Genomic DNA, 18,884 nt, shown 5'->3' on the forward strand with positions numbered 1-18,884 from the left:
ACTGAGAGCAAACCATCAGAGTGGAGCGTGAAGCGCAAACTCTGAGTTAAGCCACGCAAAGACGAATTTCGGCCCAAGCACAGCTGGAAGATGAGTTAGTCAGAGTTCAGCGTGCAGTATCGGATCATTTGGATTGCTTTCACCCTCCTGCTGCTGGGTGGCAGGTGGACAGTGTGACCAAACAGGGTGCAGCAGCACAGCTGATACTGCTTAGCAGATTACAGCATGAGGATGCATTTTAATTGTCTAACAGACAACCCACTAACATTTTTATTCAGTCTCTTCCTGTCAACGAAAACTCACACCCACGACTCATCATGTTTTAGTCATCAAAGATCCATGTTTTCATTATCGTCATGAAAAAAAGAGTATCAATGAAATTATTTTGTTATCGTTGATGAAAACAACAGACTCACTCTGCCGATCACCGGGCGAGAAAGAGTCAAACATGTCATGGACTTTTATTTAGAATGTAGGCTGTTCTTTACTCCACCTCTATCTGGCTCCTACTTCCTTCTCTCAACACTTTCCTGCCATGGAAGGTCAGACCTACTGACTGTAACTGTTGGTAGCCCATTATTAATAATAGGCAGCTTGGGTATCCATACATGCTCTGGTTCCAATTGTTCCTGTTTAATGCTCCTGCTAGATTGACATGTTTAAATCAAAAGTCGTAAAAATGTTCAGGCTACCTTAACCAGCTCAAAATGTGTGCCTCCCATCCCATCGATCAGGGACAGCAGAGCTAGATGTTTGCATGTCAGCAACCGTGATAATAACTTCTTGTTTTTACTTGAATCCAATCAAATGTTTTTCAGGATCAAATGTTTCCTTTGTTCACATCAAAACCTACATGAACTGGACGGAGGCTCTGAGCTACTGCAGAGAGCATCACACAGACCTGGCCAGCATCAGGAACCTGGATGAGAACCAGAAGGTTAACAACACCATTCCAAAAGACAGAGTCTGGATCGGCCTGTACAGAGACACCTGGAAGTGGGCGGATGCCAACAACTCAACGTTTAGGAATTGGAACAAAGAAAACAATAAACCAAATAGCTACGGGGAGAAGGAATGTGCAGCGGCTAACTTTGGGAGATCTGGCCAATGGGAGGACTGGAACTGTGGGGAAAGGAAGGCCTTCATTTGTTACAGCGGTAGGAACCAGTTTGATGTTTTGTGGTGATCTGCTTGTAAAGCTGCCTCAGAACGTGACTGAACTGAATCTGATAAATCAGGCTGTTCCATCTCCATTTAGTGCTGTCTGTCCTTGGTTCATAGTTAGTAATGAGTCACGGTGCTGATCATTAGTCTTATTTAGCCCATTAACGGAGGACACTGCAATTACTCCAAAGAATAGAAGGCATTCATGTTTTACTCCATCTCTTCTGTACTGTGTTGATTTTCTGCCGCTCAGTTCAGTCTGGGAAACAAATGAAGTTTGGTTTTAGGTTCAGACCAGGAAGCTGAAAGGGCCTCAGAGAGACGGTCAGGATAACCTGGGGGGACAACATGATGATATACTGATTGGTTAGGATGGCGGTAAGATGCTGGCGATTATGATACGATAACCAATAAAGTCCTTTAGCAAGTCTGTGACTGACATGATGCATGATGCAAACCTGTTAGCATTGATGCTGCTGCTACCGTATGCTAAAGACGAAGGTGTGGATGGAGGTTATCGAACTGTTAATTATTTAATCACCATATTAAGATGGATCAGTAGCATTTAGCTGCTTCTAACTAACATGAGCTAAATGTGCTATTAGAACAGTCATTCTCCAGAGGAACAGCAGGAGGTAAAACCTTTTTTGTTCCCAGTGAGGTTAGATTCTCCATCCATTAGAATCCACAAAGACCCTGTTGGTGAAACAGGAACCTTTCTCCTGTGGTTTTATTTACATTTATTTAATCTTATTTGATTTGCAGAGTAAGTTCTTAATTCTGTTATATCTTCATCCTCAAAAAGAGATGAAGAAAAGCCAAGGGTGTAGGTTTGATTCCAGCTTTGGTAGGGACACTATTGGTCTTCAGTTTCATTGGTCATTTGCAAAAACATGCATGCTCTATTTTATGCTTAATGTGAGCATCAGGAAACATTTAGTTTAAAGAAAACAGCAACATTTCTGCTACATTAATATAAATGTTATCAGCTCTGCACTCACTAGATGCTGTTTATCAATATTTAAAGCATCACTGGCTCTGATCAATGTGGAATTAGGACTTTTTTCCAAAGGTTTGCATTTTAACTTAGCAGTGACTAAGACAGAAGGTAAATATTTAACCAAATTTAGTCTAAATATGTCTGTTATATGTGGATTTATCTTGTGTTTTCTTTTGAAGATATAGAATTGTGCAGAGGTAACCAGAAGTATAACTCTTATTCTTTATCTAATATGCTCTCTCTGTATCATGCAAAATAATACATTAAAGGGACGGCAAATAAATGTATTGTATTTACATGAGCACTGGAACTATAAGAGGAACTGACACTGAGCATTTAAAATATTAACTTCACTATACAAGTTGTACATCTGGGCTGTAGTTACTCTGTGTCGCCCATTTCAAGTATTTTATCTATGGCTGAAACAATTAATCATATTAATCAATAATTTAAATTATCATCAACTAATTTAGTAATTGATTAATCATTAACTGGAGTATAGAGCCACTAAAATGTGCCTTTAGCCGACAGAGCGACCCACTTAGAGCAGGAATTATACCAAGATTGTAAAAAATATGTAAACATTTTGCATTTAAGTTAAAAAAAAGAAAGTTTTTGTCTTTTAATATTCTCCATCCAGATCTCCTGAAGAGGAAACGTTTCTCTTTCACCTGGTTTCATTTGGTAAAAAAACAATCTTTAAGGAACCTTTGGCTGATCTGATTACTAATCGATTCATTGAAAAAAGAATCGACACATTAATCAATTAGCAGAATAATCATTAGTTGCAGCCCTAATTTTATAGTAACTTTCCAAACACATTTCTTCCATCATGCAGCAGTGAAGGGCAGCTGCTTCACCCTGAGGCTGCCCTGCAGCATTATATCTGTTTCCTACAATCATATAGTGTTTCTAGTGAGGTTTAAGTAGTAAAGGATTAAATGTAACAACCTTTTATCATCATCCTATATTGCTACTGTCTTTAAATAGCTCCTTATGTCTATTTTCTTTTTTAGTGGCATCATCTACAAACACAACACTAAGAATGAGCCTAAGTTTATTCAAATATAAAATCACTTTTAACAATAATAAAAGACAATTTAACACTATCTTATCTGTAATGTAATGATATCCAAAATAAACAGCCAGATTCAAGCATTATTTACCAGACATTAATGTTTGTATTAATTTACTTATGGACCGAGTGGAAATCTAGAACAATAGAATCACTGTAAATAGAGTTCCTCTGTTTGTCTTTATCCTATTTCTAGAAGTAGAATCAATTAAATAAAACTATTTTAATGTGGAAAACAAAAATGAGCAGATCTTTAGCATCCTTCTCCCTTGCTCTTCTTGTTGTTATGATGTACAAAATAAATAAAACCTGTAATTTATGCCTGAACTGCTGTCAAAAATGAATACAGTAATAGCAAAGAAATATTGGTGAAAGGGAATCAGATGATAGTTTACAGTCTTTGTTAATTTTAACGGCAGTTTTCTGAACTCCTGTCCGACTCAGAATATTTAGTCTGAGAAAAGAAATCCTAACTTTGGTTACTTTCATTTCTCAAGTTCCAAAAATCCAAGCTCTGTCCTGCTTCTATACAGAACTGTTATCAGAAGCTTTCGCCATAGATTATATTTAGTTTTTCAATTGAGACTAGTTTCCTAGCCTAATGTTAAGTTTGATAACTGCCTATTCTAGCGTCATTTTTTTTTCTTGCTCCAAGCACGCACACACATACAGGCTAGAAAACAATCAGAAAGTGAGAAGTAGGAACTTAAGGCAGAACAATCAGAGAGTTAAACAGCACAGTACAGTTCCATGTGCTGCTATGGGAGAGATACAGAAAAGAGCAGGAAACTGCAGCTACCAGGCAGAGGAGCTGGAAAAGAAGCCACTGCTGCAACAACGCTGTAAATTATAATCATGTTGTTCACATCCAATTATTGGTAGGGACAAATAGTTCGGTCCAAAATTTTGGTAGGGACATGTCCCTAGGGTCCCTATGCAAATCTAAGCCCATGAGAAAAGCTAAACCATGCCAGTCGTTATCCAACATGTTCAGACAAAAGGCTTCAGCTTCTGGTGAAAATAAAAAACAGAGATCACATTTCTCCTGTATCAGCCTCTCATTATTGGCTTACTGTTAAATCCATTTATATGTTGTAGCATGCAGAACTCAGTAATCCAACCTGACACAGTTAAGGTGAGGATGTTGCAGACAAGGGGCAGGCAGGTCCTGGAGATGAGTCCAACAGTTCATGCAGGGGCAGACCTGAAGCAGAGTAGATGACAGCATCAGGCTGGACAGTTGGCAGAGAGGATTAGCCCATGCTTCTTGTTGCAGCACTTTTAAATAAAAAGCTAATGGTGCCCAGAAAAACCAGACGTCTGCTGTTCTCTGGTGTTTGTCTCTGCAGTGCTCTGCAGCAGCGCCTCAAATCCTGTGCGTAAATACTTCTTTGTTGAAGAGCTGAAGAACTGGACTGAAGCTCAGAGTTACTGCAAAGGGAATTACTCGAACCTGGCAGTGTTGGAGAGCATGGAGGACGTGAAAACACTGAACAACTTGGTGGCATCTCTGGGTAAAAATTCGGTATGTTCACATTAAACCACAGGTTATTAAAACTATTTAATTAAAACAGGGGAGCGTATGACAGATGAGCCAGGATTATCCAGAGCTTTAAACACTCTTTGCAGATAGCCTGGATTGGGCTGTACAATGATGTCAACAGCTGGAAGTGGTCTGATTCTGCATCTGACACGCAGCAGAGGGATCAAAATGAGTTCACAAATTGGGCAAATAATGAGCCCAATAATCTAGGAGGAAAAGAAAACTGTGTGCAAATATATAGCGATGGATCCTGGAATGATGAACCTTGTTTTCAAGAGCTAAGCTCGGTCTGCTCAGATATCGAAGGTGAGAGTTTTAAAGATAAATTCTGCTTTTACTCTCTTTTGTCCCAACAAGCCAAATTAATCAGTTTTATAGATCATTGCTTTAATCTAAATTGTAAGACTATATTTAATGAACAAAGTCCTTGTTTCAGGTACGGATGTGAAGTTTGTCTACATCAGTCTTGAGATGAACTGGACCGAGGCTCAGAGCTACTGTAGTGAACATTACACTGGCCTGGCCTATGTGAGGAACATAGAGGAGAACCAGAAGGTTAAGAAGTTGATACCAGCAGGACAGAAAACATGGATTGGTCTCCACAAATTCCTCTGGATCTGGGTCGATGGAAGCCAGTCCTCATTTCGTCACTGGGGCTCCGGGGAACCCAGCGCAGCTGATAAGCTGTGTGCGATAGCAAACCTGGGAAATTCTGGCCAGTGGGAGGAGTTGGGCTGTGATGAACTACGGCCATTCGTCTGCTACAAAGGTCAGTCAAAGTCAGGCATTTAGGTCTAACCACATTTACTTCCAGTGGGTAAAACAAAGACCAGATCTGGACATTTCAAACTTCACGGATTCCCCAGAGGTCCCTCAGTGCCTGATTGGGTAGTTATTAGTACCTCCTAATCTGCCCAAATAGTGAACAAAGACTGAGAAATAAAGGAAAGATGTTGTTTTGTTAATGCAGCTCTGGGAGATAAAAACGTTTCTCTGGTCATGCAACATGTTTAGAACTTTACTCTGCAGTTTATCACTACTTTCAATAACTCATCCTGCAGGATCACGGTTAAATAACAACATCCAAGCTGCGACTCTATCTATATAGATATAGCTGCAGAAAGGAACAGCTGATCAGATTCACCTTCCCAGTTCAGATTATCTTAGTAAAGTCCTGGAAATAAAAAGGGTTTATAGATTCATTTAGGATACTTCAACCCAATACTGGCTTGTAGATGTTTGTATATCCTTAATACTAATAAAGGCATTTGCTCTCTATGAGCCCCAAGATGTTACCAGCATGGGGGTGCCATGCTGCACTCTGGACTTGATTTGAATTCACCTGTAGACCCTCTACCAGACAGACTCTTTATGTCTTTGGCATTATACACTAAGTACAAAGAATAAAAACCACCTGAAGACCAAATAAACACTTTTACTCGATAAAAGCTGATCCATAACAACAAAGAACACATTTACACATAAAATACAGCAAGTAAAGCAACAAATAAAGCCAGACCATCAGCAGCATAACATCCTATCGCCTGCTTTATTTATCTGATTGATAAGATTTTAGCTGCACATAGATGCTGACCTTCAAAAGCTGATGAAACATTTGGGACATTGAACATATTGGAAAAGTGTCATTTTGGTCAAATTTTGTCTTTTTCTGCAAATGTTAATGCATTTCTGCTTTTCATGCACCTCCACTCTGAAGAAAAGGAACCCAAAACAACTCCTTCTCTCCTTCACTCTGCTCGTCAATGTTTTGGCTTTCTTCCCAAAAACATTTCCTTGAAGGCTGACTCTAAGAAGTGTGCCCAGGAGGATAGTTCATAGAAGTTTGCAGGAAGGTAGTTTCTAGAGGTTTACCCAGGAGGGTGGTTCCTAAAAGTTTGCTCAGGAAGGTAGTTACCATAGGTTTGCCTAGGAGGGTAGTTCCTAGAGGTTGGCCCAGGAGGGTAGTTCCTAGAATGTTGCCCATGAAGGTAGTTCCCAGAAATTTTCCCAGAAAGGTAGTTCCCAGAAGTTTACGCAAGAGGATAGTTCCTAGAAGTTTGCCCAGGAGGACTGTTCATATGAGTTTGCCCATCAATGTAGTTCTTAGAATTTTGCCCAGGAAGGTAATTCCTTGATGTGTGCCCAGGAGGATAGTTTCTAGAAGTTTAACCAAGAGCATAGTTCCTAGAGGTTTGCTCATAAAGGTAGTTCCCAGGTCTCTCTGGACCTTTAAGATTGAGTTTGTCATCAGCCCTGCTTTAGTTCCCTTAAAGCTCTCTACTCATCAGCATGCACCTTCCATTACTGTGCTTAGACTGATGACTCCAGGTGCTTCAGTCGTGGGATGCAACTCTTGGTTGATTGAGAATGTGGTCCTATGTGGTCCATATGTTTTTCCTTTCCTGTTCTACCTACATTGCAGTGTCCATATAATCTGTAAAACTCCCTGCATAATTATAATAAAGCTATTTATATGCATAAATCAAGCGGAACACTATGGCGTGAAAGTAAAATCTGTTGGGCTCTTTTTGGCATCAAGACAATTATTCTTATTGCCACATTGCCAGACAGGACACTGTAAAAAGAAAAAAAAGAGAAAATGTGGTCCTAAGGAACATACTTCGGTGTCCTGCATCTTCATTTTGGACCATACAGTTATTTCAATCTTTGAGGCTTCTTCAACTTCTTTATTCCGTATCCACTAAACTGGTCAAGTTTATTTAGGTTTTCCTCATCTGCGAATTATCAGCAGAGCTGCTGAAGGAGCTGAACTCACGAGGAAGGCCTCAGACTGTTGGCATTACCAGTCTGGTAACCTGAAGGTGTCATGCCAACTATAGCTGGTACTCTTCTTCTTCTGGATCACTCCTCTTCCTCAGTCCCTGTAACCTCAGCATCAATAAAACAGATCACTACACTCTCGCTACGAAAATAAACTATTAATCATAATTCAACCCTCCACAGTGGCCCTCCCACTCACTCACAATTCTGAATCTTCTCCTTTCCTCTCAGATGCCTGTTTTAGAGCTAAAAACTGAGTGCTATGACAGCACAGGCTGTTCCTGCTGTGAGAGGTTTAGATCTGAGGTCAAAAGTTCATGAGCAGAACCCTCTTTGGAAGGGTGGTTGTCCCTAAAAGTCCCTAACAGCAAGGCAGTCTGACCCCCATTCACAAGAAGCAGACACACACGTTTAGTTTTTAAGGGAAAGATTTCCTTTGGTGGAAAGTAAAGAAAACGCTCTGTTTTACCATAGTTGTTCAGGTTACATACATTTATATTATTAACTTGGTTTCTTAAATCCATTCTAGAGTGTCAATCAGGTTTAAATTTTTTATTTTTTTTTTTTTTACAGTGTCTTGTCTGGCAATGTGGCAATAAGAATAACTGTCTTGATGCCAAAAAGACCCCAACAGATTTTGGTTTCACAAGTGTAGCAGTATGGCAATTGCCATACTGCCAAACTTGTTTCATGCATTTAAATTGCTTTATTATAATTATGCAGGGAGTTTTACAGTTTATATGGACACTGCAATGTAAATAGAACAGAAAAACAGAAGAAGAAAAGGAAAAAAGAAAAAAAAGAGAGAAAAGATGAAATAAAGAAAGAAAGAAAGAAGAGATAGAAAGAAAGTAGAGATAGAAAGGAGATAATGACAAAACATTTTCAGTCTACTTCATCACCTGTAACGAGATGAAAAAAGAACAGCACAACCGAAAGACATGGTACGAGAGATACAATAAAGCAACATCTTGAAGCTATTGCTAAAGTAATATTATTAAGTCTGACATGTACTCTGTGTTACCTGAAGATATGAATGTGGGGTTTCTGTTTGGAAGTGAATCTCTAAGTACCTGAAGCCTAGCACCTGTAATTGTTTGTGAGAGTGAACTTGTGCATGTAAAGTTTATCCATAGAAAAAATGCTCAATAGTGGTTGTGGAGAGCTGAAAGGGCACACCCCCCAGAGCACTGAGTCCAGCGCCAGGAGACCCAAAGCCCCAGGCGCCCATAGGGACCCCTAGAGCGAAGGCACCAAGGAGTGGCCAAGGAGTGCGGCTCCCTGTGCCGGCGCACAGGGAGCCGCAGGGACGACCCAAGAGCAGAAAAGCCGCCCGGCGCCTGACCGCAAGAAGAGCAGACTGCAGCCCCGGTGCAACCACCCCCCCCAGCAGCCCGCGGGCAGCGCAAAGCCAGAGCGAAGCGAACCACGCCGCTCCCCCACCGGACGAAGCTAGAGCAGCACAATCGAGTGCGCCTGCCGCCCGCACCAGCCTCCAACGCGTGGCCGAAGCAGCTCCGCCGCCCCAGCCCCCTGACGTGCGCCGGTTGGAGCCACTACAACCCCCACCCGCCCCGCAGCCACACCCGCCGCGCTCAGGGGGAACAAAGCAGCTCCACCATGCCTCCGAGTAGAAAAACCCACCCGAAAACCTAATCAGTGCAGCCAGCCCATCCACACAACCCCCGCCGGAGCCACCCCGACCCCCACACACCAGAGGCGAGAGACCAGTGGTTGGTCCTGGGATTATCGGATGACCCAATAAGTGAACCTAAAATCCACATGGGGGGAGGGGAGCGGCAACACCGCCACACCAACCCATCTCCTTCCTGCTTCAAGCCCGGCCCCCCACCCCGCAAATGGACCGGACCACCCCCAGCAAGAGCCCCCCCTGGGACCGGGGCCCACCCATCCCGCGCAGCCCATCCAACCAGAACCGCCCCCCCCCAAACAAATAAAAAAAAGAAAAAATACTTCAACCAGGCACTTCATGCCCCTCCTTCCAACCTTCTTTGGGGAGAGAAGAGGCGACAGCCCCGCCACCGGCAGGCCACCTAGGCCCCGCAGCCGGCCCCAGCCAAAACCACCAACCAGGTGGCTCACTCTTCCTCCAGGCCCCAGACTCCGGGTGGCAGCCGGAGAACAGGGGTATGAGAAGACCCCGATCCTCCCTGCGCCTGCTCAAATGTGGTGTTGTTGCATGTTGCTCTCAGATGTAATTAAAACTGGGAGTACCAAGAGGGGGTGTCCGGCAAAATCCACCCCCCCTCCAGGAGATAGGCGGTGCCAGCGCACCACCCCATTCGACAACCCTGAACCCTCAATGTCTAGATACGAGAGGGGTTCGAGGAGGCAGACCGTGGTGAGGCCCATAAAATAAGCCCCCCCCCCGGTGGCCTTGACCCCCACCCCCCAGAAAATACCCTACATAGATGTGTGTTGTGAAAATGATGTAGATGGAAGTGTCTAAAATGCAAAATAAAATTGGGGTGGGGGACCCCAAGCCAGCAGAAGCAGCAAAAAGAAAGCAGCAGACGTGACCCCGCCGCTTCCGCCACGCCCGGCGCGAAAGCAGCACGACCCACCCCGCTCCGGCCCCGCACCGCCCATGGGCCGCCGAGAGGAGGACGGCCGCCTGCCCCCCCCGCCGCCAAACACCGAGCAACCCTCCACTCCCAAACGGCCCCGCGCACGATGCACCGCACCGCGCACCACCGACATCCTTACCAACAAAGCGAAGCCACACCCCCCGACCCGGTGGGCATCCCAGAGGGGTCCCACGACGCCCGCAACCAGCCCACAACAGACACACATGAACCCCGGCCGCAGGCACGACCACCCATGCACCCCCCCTGGACGACGCAACCACACCAAGCGCCATGGCCAACCACCGAAACCCGGCACCAAAAGACGAGGCATGCCCCGACACCCTGCAGAACCGAAGCACCCTGGCCAGCACCACAAAAGAACTGATGCCTTGCACCCAGCCCCACCCAGCAGCAGCACAGCTACCAGGCCAGTAGCCCACGTCCGCCACCACGAAACCCCCCAAGAGCACCACACGTGGCCGCCGCAGGACCCCCCCGAGGCGCCCCAGGCCCCGCCCCGATGGGGGCAACAGACCCCAGGGCTAGACCTGCCAGGCACCCCGCTCCGAGCGCCCCCCCAAGCCCCCCAGGACTCAAGGACCCCCGAACCAGCCCCCACGCCCCATAGGACACGCCCCACAGCCCCCCACTACACTAAGTGATGGAGCCGATCAAGGGAGCCCAGAGAGATCGGTCTGATGGGGATGCAGATGTTGTCTCAAGATTAATATGATCCAACAACAGATCTCTGTACTGATTGATGCTGAGTTTTTCCTTACTTTTCCAATTCATGAGGATAGTTTTCTTTGCGATACATAATGCAGTGAAGGCCATGCAAACTGATTTTTTTTCCATAGAGCTTCCCTCAAAGTCACCCAGCAAGCAAACTGGAGGGGAAAGTGGGATTTAACAACCCAGGCACAGCGATAGATCCTTACATACCTGTACCGAGAATCTCTGAACCTGAACTCCCTCAATTGTAGACCTGAGGGATTCTGTAGAGAGCAATTAATAGTATTAATTCAATTCAATTCAGTTTATTTATATAGCGCCAAATTCACAACACATGTCGTCTCAAGGCACTTTACAGTTCAACCAGATCATACAGTCAAATTGATACAAAGTTTTCTATCTAAGGAAAACCAGTTGATTGCATTGACTCATTGACTCAAATACAATCCCCCACACTAAGCATGCTTGTAGCGACAGTGGAGAGGAAAAACTCCCTTTTAACAGGAAGAAACCTCCAGCAGAACCAGGCTCAGTGTGAGCGGCCATCTGCCGAGGCCGACTGGGGTTCAAGGAGACAGAAGCAGAGATACAAAAAGCAGCTGTAAAAGGCGGCCCCGTCCAGGAAACACACAGCCAGGCAGACGAGCTCCAAGGCAGCTCCCATGCCAGAGGACGAAGAGAGCACATCCACTCAGTCACGGTCAGAGAAACAGGACCACACTGGAAAACAGGCCGATCTCCAACATCTATTAACAAGGGTGTTGATAGAAGCAGCACAGCTGATGTTTTTTTTTCCAGGATGACGTCACAGCCAAACAGGAACAGACGAGGCAAAGCTACTCTGAGGAAAAGCAGAGAGAGCAGAAGGTTAGAGATTGAACTAACAGATTCTGCAGAATAGGAGAACAGAGAGAGAATGAAGCAGAATGATGAAATGGGGGTCCCTATGTCCTCCAAAAGTCTAAGCCTATAGCAGCATAACTATAGAGATAGCTCAGGATAACCTGAGCCACCCTAACTATAAGCTTTATCAAAAATGAAAGTTTTAAGCCTAGCCTTAAAAGTAGACAGGGTGTCTGCCTCACGGACTAAAACTGGTAGTTGGTTCCACAGGAGAGGAGCCTGATAACTAAAAGATCTGCCTCCCATTCTACTTTTAGAAATTCTAGGAACCACTAGTAAACCTGCAGATTGAGAGCGAAGTGCTCTGTTAGGAACATAAGGAACAATCAGATCTCTGATATAAGATGGAGCTTGGCCATTTAAGGCTTTATATGTGAGAAGGAGGATTTTAAATTCTATTCTTGATTTAACAGGAAGCCAATGAAGAGAAGCCAGGATAGGAGAGATATGATCTCTCTTTTTCATTTTCATTAGAACTCTGGCTGCAGCATTTTGGATCAGCTGAAGGCTTTTAACTACAGTTTGTGGACTTCCTGATAGTAAAGAATTACAATAGTCCAGCCTTGAAGTAACAAATGCATGGACTAGTTTCTCAGCATCACCCCTGGACAGGATATTTTTAATTTTTGCAATGTTCCTCAGATGAAAGAAGGAAATTCTAGAAACCTCTTTGATATGGGATTTAAATGACAGGTCCTGATCAAAAATAACACCAAGATTTTTTACTTTATTATCTGAAATCAGTTTAATCCCATCCAAATGAAGTGACTGGCTAATCAGCTTCTTTTTCAGAGACTCTGGTCCAAAGACTATAACTTCTGTTTTGTCTGCATTCAGAAGCAGAAAGTTAAGAGTCATCCAGGTTTTTATGTCTTCAAGACATGCCTGTAATCTATGTAATGGGTTAGCTTCATCTGGATTTATAGACAGATATAGCTGGGTATCATCAGCATAACAGTGGAAATTAATCCCATGCTGTCTAATAATTCTACCAATTGGGAGCATGTATAAAGTAAAGAGAATTGGTCCTAGCACTGATCCCTGTGGTACTCCACAGGTAACCTTTGAGCGTGTTGAAGATCTATCATTAACATGAACAAACTGAATTCGATCAGATAGATAAGATTTAAACCAGTCTAGTGCTGTTCCTTTAATTCCAACAAAATATTCAAGTCATTCTAAAAGAATATTATGGTCAACTGTATCAAATGCGTCACTGAGATCCAACAGGACGAGCACAGATACAAGTCCATTATCTGAGACCATGAGAATATCATTAGTGACTTTCACCAGAGCTGTTTCAGTGCTATGATGAGCTCTAAAGCCAGACTGAAACTCTTCAAAAAGTTCATTATGGTGGAAGTGATCGCAAACTTGTTTGGCAACTACTTTCTCAAGAATTTTGGATAAGAAAGGAAGATTGGATATAGGTCTATAATTGACCAAGTCATCTGGGTCAAGAGACGGTTTCTTAAGCAGAGGTTTAATTACAGCAATCTTAAAAGCTTTAGGTACATATCCCTGTAACAGAGATAGATTAATCACATCTAAAATGGAGGAGGAGATCAAAGGGAATACCTCCTTAAATAACCTGGTTGGAACTGGATCTAACATACAAGTTGAAGGCTTAGATGAAGACAATAATTTTGCTAATTCAGAGAGTTCAACTGGATCAAAGCAGTCTAAACCCGGTTCAGATTCCATGACTACCTCAGGTACAATCGCGGATAGAGGAGTGCTTATGATCTTATTTTTAATAAGATCAATCTTATTTATAAAGAATCCCATAAAATCATTGCTGCTAAGAGCAGGTGGAATGGACGGTTCAACAGAGCTATGGCTCTGGGTGAGTTTGGCAACTGTATTAAAAAGAAATCTAGGATTATTCTTATTCTCCTCTATTAATGAGGAGAAGTATGCTGCTCTTGCTTTACAAAGAGTCCTCTTATACAGCAGTAAACCATTTTTCCAGACTAGGAAGGACTCTCGCAGGCCTGTGGAGCGATATTTTCTCTCCAGTTTCCTAGCATTTTGCTTCAAAGTACGCAGCTCTGCATTAAACCAAGGAGCAAGCTTTCTATTTTTAACGGTTTTCATTTTCAAAGGAGCTGCGTTGTCTAAGGCAATACGCAGAGAACTAGCAACCCCATCAACAAAATCATCAACCTGTGAAGGGGAATAAGCTAAGCTTTTGCACTCTGCAGCACTGCTCAGTGACACAGAGCAGAGAGAAAGTGAAGCAGATTCTTTAAAATTTATAACTGCACTATCTGATAAAGATCTACTAAAATTGAACCTTCTTTTGGGGGAGGAGAACTCTGTTAAAGTAATCCTGAAGGTTATTAGAAAGTGGTCAGAGAGGACAGGGTTGTGAGGAAATACTGTTATTTCTTCACATTCTATGCCGTATGTCAGCACAAGATCCAAAGTATGAAGATGAGAATGCGTGGGACTATTCACATTTTGAACAAAGCCAATAGTGTCTAAGATAGCATTAAAGGCTGCTCTTAAGCTATCGCCTTCAATGTCAGCATGGATGTTAAAATCTCCCACTATGATGACCCTGTCAGTATTTAATACCAAATCAGAAAGGAACTCTGAAAACTCATCTAAAAATTCAGAGTAAGGACCTGGTGGACGATACAAAGTTACAAAAAGAAGAGGTTTTCTTGCCTTGAAATTTGGATCAGGGAAATTAAGGGTTAAATGTTCAAAAGAGTTGTAGGTATTAATTGTTTTGGGAGTAATCAGTAAGTCAGACTGGAAGATTGTTGCTACTCCTCCTCCTCGCCCAGAACTTCTGGGGATGTGAAAATTTAAATAGCTTGAAGGAGTTGCCTCATTTATGCTCACATAATCCTCTTGCTGCAGCCAGGTTTCTGTAAGGCAAAACAAGTCAATGTGATTATCACAAATCAAGTCATTAACTAGTAGACTTTTAGAGGAAAGCGATCTTATGTTAAACAGACCGCATTTGATTGTTTTAACTTTTTCCCCAATTGGAGTTATTTTGATTTTAATTAGATTATCATGATTTACTCCTTTGGGAATCTTTGCTAATTTATTAGATTTTGGTCGTGGGCAAGACACTGTCTGGATGGAGTAAAGAGTGGGTAACAGTAGAGTAAAGAGTGGGTAACAGTAGGTAACAGTATTACAGATTTAGACCAATTTATAGAGTATTCTGAGACTTTTTAGAAAGATTCTAGTAATCTACTTGAGAGAGGCAAGTGTTTGAGTGCTGGAGATAAAGTAATACATCATCTGCGTAAAGACTAATCTTATGCTCTATTTTCATGCCTTTTATACCTTGAACCACATTAGTTTGTCTGATTGTAGCAGCTACAGGCTCAATGAAAATAGCAAAAAGTGAGGGGGAGAGCGGGCATCCCTGCCTGGTGCCCCTCTGGAGACAAAAGCTGGAAGATGTTTGATTATTTGTCCTGACACAGGCTGTTGGGAAGCTGTATAATACTTTTAACCAATTTATAAAGGAATTGCCAAAACCAAATTTATGTAGAATAGCAAATAAAAATTTCCAGTTTACTCTATCGAATGCTTTTTCTGCATCTAAAGACGATATATAGGATTTTATATTTTTACTGTAGGAATAATCTATTAAATTCAGCAGTCTGCGTGTGTTAGCAGCTGACTGCCTTCCTTTAATAAAACCAGTTTGATCTGGGTGGATTGTGAGAGGAGTGACTTTATCTAATCGTTTTGCTAAAGCTTTACAGATTATTTTAATATCCACATTAATTAAGGATATGGGACGATAGCTGGTCCGAAAAATAGGATCTTTGCCTAGCTTAAGCAGGAGACTAATGGTGGCAGAATTCATATTAACTGGAAATTTGCCATTATCTTAAGTTTCCTGCAGCATTCTGTGGAACGTTGGGGCCAGAATGTTCCAGAACTTTTTATAGAACTCAGTAGGGAACCCGTCTGGACCTGGTTTTAGATATTTTTGTGGTTTAACACACCTGATCCAGAAGAGCTCTGCTTAGCCTGAAAGTCAGCCACGACAGTATTAAACATGCTGAGCAGTTTTAACCAAAGTAACTCCAATGCATGTTCTTCACTGCAGTGGCTTGTGGCAACTCAAACCCCTCCTACCCGTCAATATATCATTGTTGATGAGCTGAAGAACTGGGCTGGAGCTCAGAGCTACTGCAGAGACCATCACACTGACCTGGCAACCTTGGAGAACATGGAGGATGTGAGGATGCTGGCTGACCTGGGAGCCTCTCTGGCTAACAGCTCTGTAAGTCCACCTTACTGTGATCTGACTGGGCTTTGAATGTGGCACTGGGTGATCACAGGAAGCTATACAGAAGTTCTGTGGAGGTAGATTGGCGACACTGTCAATAAAAAAACAGCAGAAAATTCAGAGGAGGTATCAAAATGTCGGGTTTCCTGCAGCCTCTGACCAAGTTCTGCTTCCAGGAGGTCTGGATCGGATTGTATGCAGATATGAACTGGACGTGGTCCATCTCGGATGGGGATCAGCAGGAGGAGAAGCAGTTCTGGAACTGGTACACTGCAGAACCGAACAATGAGTTTGGAAGAGAGAGCTGTGCTGCCATTGACATTGATGGGTCCTATTATGACGTCCCCTGCTCTCTGACCTTAGGGACGCTCTGCGTTGAAGAAAAGGGTGAGGATTGTTTTCCTTCTGCTTTTCACTTCAACTTCTCTGATTCTCATTTAAAGTGAGACCATTTAATATCTTATCGTCTGAAAATCATCTTAATGGTGATTATTTTTTTCAGAGACTCGCAAGTTTCAGTACAACAACCAAGAAAGGACCTGGAGCGAAGCCCAGAGCTACTGCAGGGAGCGCTACACAGACCTGGCCAACATAAGAGACACCTCTGAAAACCAGAGGATCAAGAACTTGATCACACGGCCAGTCTGGATGGGTCTGTACCGAGACCCCTGGAAGTGGGTGGAGGGAAGGAAGTCCTCCTTCAGGTTCTGGAACATCTTTAACCCTGATAGCAGGAAGAATGAATGTGCTGCTGCCAACTTTGGAAATGGTGGGAAGTGGGAGAAATGGAGCTGTGCTGAGAAGAAAGCCTTCATCTGTTCTGCTGGTGAGGAATCCTGCAGCGTTAGCAGCTGCAGATCAGTTCATGTTTCAGTCATACTTTGAAATAAGACATAAACACTGATCAATCACTCCAACATGAAACAAAAAAACGCTTGTTTGACCAACTGGAGAAAAAGTTCAACAGTTTCAAGCTTAACTCCCACTGAGAGAAATGTCATGTTATAAAGACGACAAAGCAAAGCTGTAGTCTGTATTAAAACAATGATCAGTGAGGTTGTTGGTGCAAAGCTGAGGGAGGCTTAGGCAGTGATCAACCTTCCTTCATTCATCCTGCAGATTATCTGGTAGAAAAGCTCAGAGTCTGCAGAGGTGTTTACTGCAGGAACTTTAATATCCATCCTCTAAAGGCGGTTTTAGTTTTGTTCTTTATCTTTATTGGTGGTTTAGCTGCAGAAAACATTTTTCTTCTTTTGCCATCATTAAAGTCGTAGGGAAGCGTTACATTTCCGAATTCTCCCGAGTGGTCCCCAACTTTACACGAGTGAATAAATTGAATGTGATTGGTCGATTATCAAGGGGGTGGGATTATTATGGCGGAAGGTTCACAAGCTTTTTGTTTGTGGCCGCTTGTTGGAAGCATCATGCTAACCAGTTAGCAACTTAGTGCTAGCAGGTTCCCAATGGGAAATTCCATTGGGACCAAGTAGCACTAAACTGGTGACTTAGAAACGACACTGTCAAGGAACGCTATGGACAGAGGAAACATGCAAGAGGAGGAGAGTTTAGTGTCGGAGGTCGTGGATGAGTCTCCTCCGTCATCCATTTTTATTTAGAGGAGGAAAGCAGGGATGAAGATGTTGTGGAAGAGGACGCGGTGTAGAAGGCTTCCAGCCGTACATGTTTGAGCCCTTGCCTCGCAACGCTGCCAGTTCTGTTAGCTCTACGCCTGCTGAAGACACAGACGTCCATCCCCGTGAACACTGGGACGCAACTCAATGGGAAAGGAAAGGATTCTGGTTTCTTATTTCAACCGTTGCGTATATTAACTGTGACATATGAATCAAGATGCTATGACCGGAAAAATTTGATTGACAGATGACCGTTGATATATGATTGGCCGAATTTAGGTGTTCAGGCTAACAGATAACTAACTGGCCTGCAGAAGATAATGGAAAAAACACAGATTTTAAGACAGGATTTTTTTTTAAAGAAATGTTCTAACTTTTGGGACAATATGGTCTGACAAAGAGAACATTTATAGCATGACGGTCTGACCGCTGGTGGAGCCGTGCCGTTAGATGTTTGCTATAAAGGAGCTTTCTGCTGCTGGAATGAAGCATGATTCCAGACTAACGGAGATCTTTCCTTCTCCCAGTTCCGTCCTCTAAGCAGATAGTGAAACTGAAGCTCCTCTTCTCCTCATCTGCGGCTCAGAATCAGCCTGCTGTTCTGGACGAGCTGCTCAGGAAGGTAGAACATCTTCATTTATTGGATCAGAACCCCGTTTGTGTGAAGAGAGATTAATGCTCAGGAAATATCTGTGTTTCAGCTGAAGCAGAAGCTGCAGGACGATGGCGTGAGAGGAGACCTGAAGCTGAGCTGGAGGAAACAACCAGATGGACGGGTCCTCAAGAAGGACAAGAAGAAGAAAGACGAACTTTAAGCTGGAGTCTTTTTTTTTAAAGGGTTTCTGGGTACAGATCTGTAGGAAATAGATGAAACCATATTAGAAATTAGTTCCAGATTTCAACAGAAACTGTTAAAGGAGGAAACATCGAACCGTATGTCAGACTTAAAGATCTGCTAGGAGAAGGAGGACAAACCTCCCTTTGAAATCTCCATTTAATCTGAATTAATAACAAAAATAAAGATTTTATTTAAAATCCATCAACTAAAGGTTATTGATTCCTGATCAAATAAATCACTGAATAAAACATCCAAATAATTTACTTCATTTTCATTGAATCGGTTTGAAAACATTAAATTGCTCTAAATGAGTGAATTTGATCACATCAAATCAAATACTTCAGGATAAACTTTGGTTC

At 42.9% G+C, this 18,884-nt stretch overlaps 2 protein-coding genes across 2 annotated transcripts; both read left to right on the forward strand.

Moving 5' to 3' along the window:
• The first annotated feature begins 823 nt into the window (after positions 1 to 823).
• LOC119788013 (C-type mannose receptor 2-like) lies at positions 824 to 9,197 on the forward strand. The gene is made up of 5 exons (XM_038292122.1): positions 824 to 1,157; positions 4,589 to 4,764; positions 4,869 to 5,088; positions 5,219 to 5,551; positions 8,797 to 9,197. Exons 1-5 carry the CDS (start codon positions 854 to 856, stop codon positions 9,195 to 9,197), a joined length of 1,434 nt encoding a protein of 477 aa, XP_038148050.1. The 5' UTR covers positions 824 to 853.
• A 974-nt stretch (positions 9,198 to 10,171) lies between these two features.
• On the forward strand, positions 10,172 to 18,656 carry LOC119788014 (macrophage mannose receptor 1-like). Its single transcript, XM_038292123.1, has 6 exons — positions 10,172 to 10,495; positions 15,874 to 16,050; positions 16,233 to 16,443; positions 16,559 to 16,882; positions 18,215 to 18,309; positions 18,389 to 18,656. The coding sequence occupies exons 1-6, from the start codon at positions 10,172 to 10,174 to the stop codon at positions 18,500 to 18,502; spliced, it is 1,245 nt and encodes a 414-aa protein (XP_038148051.1). The 3' UTR covers positions 18,503 to 18,656.
• Positions 18,657 to 18,884: the final 228 nt, after the last annotated feature.

Source organism: Cyprinodon tularosa, unplaced genomic scaffold (assembly GCF_016077235.1).
Source record: "Cyprinodon tularosa strain WSP-4 unplaced genomic scaffold, ASM1607723v1 ctg309, whole genome shotgun sequence".
Classification (NCBI taxonomy): domain Eukaryota; kingdom Metazoa; phylum Chordata; class Actinopteri; order Cyprinodontiformes; family Cyprinodontidae; genus Cyprinodon; species Cyprinodon tularosa.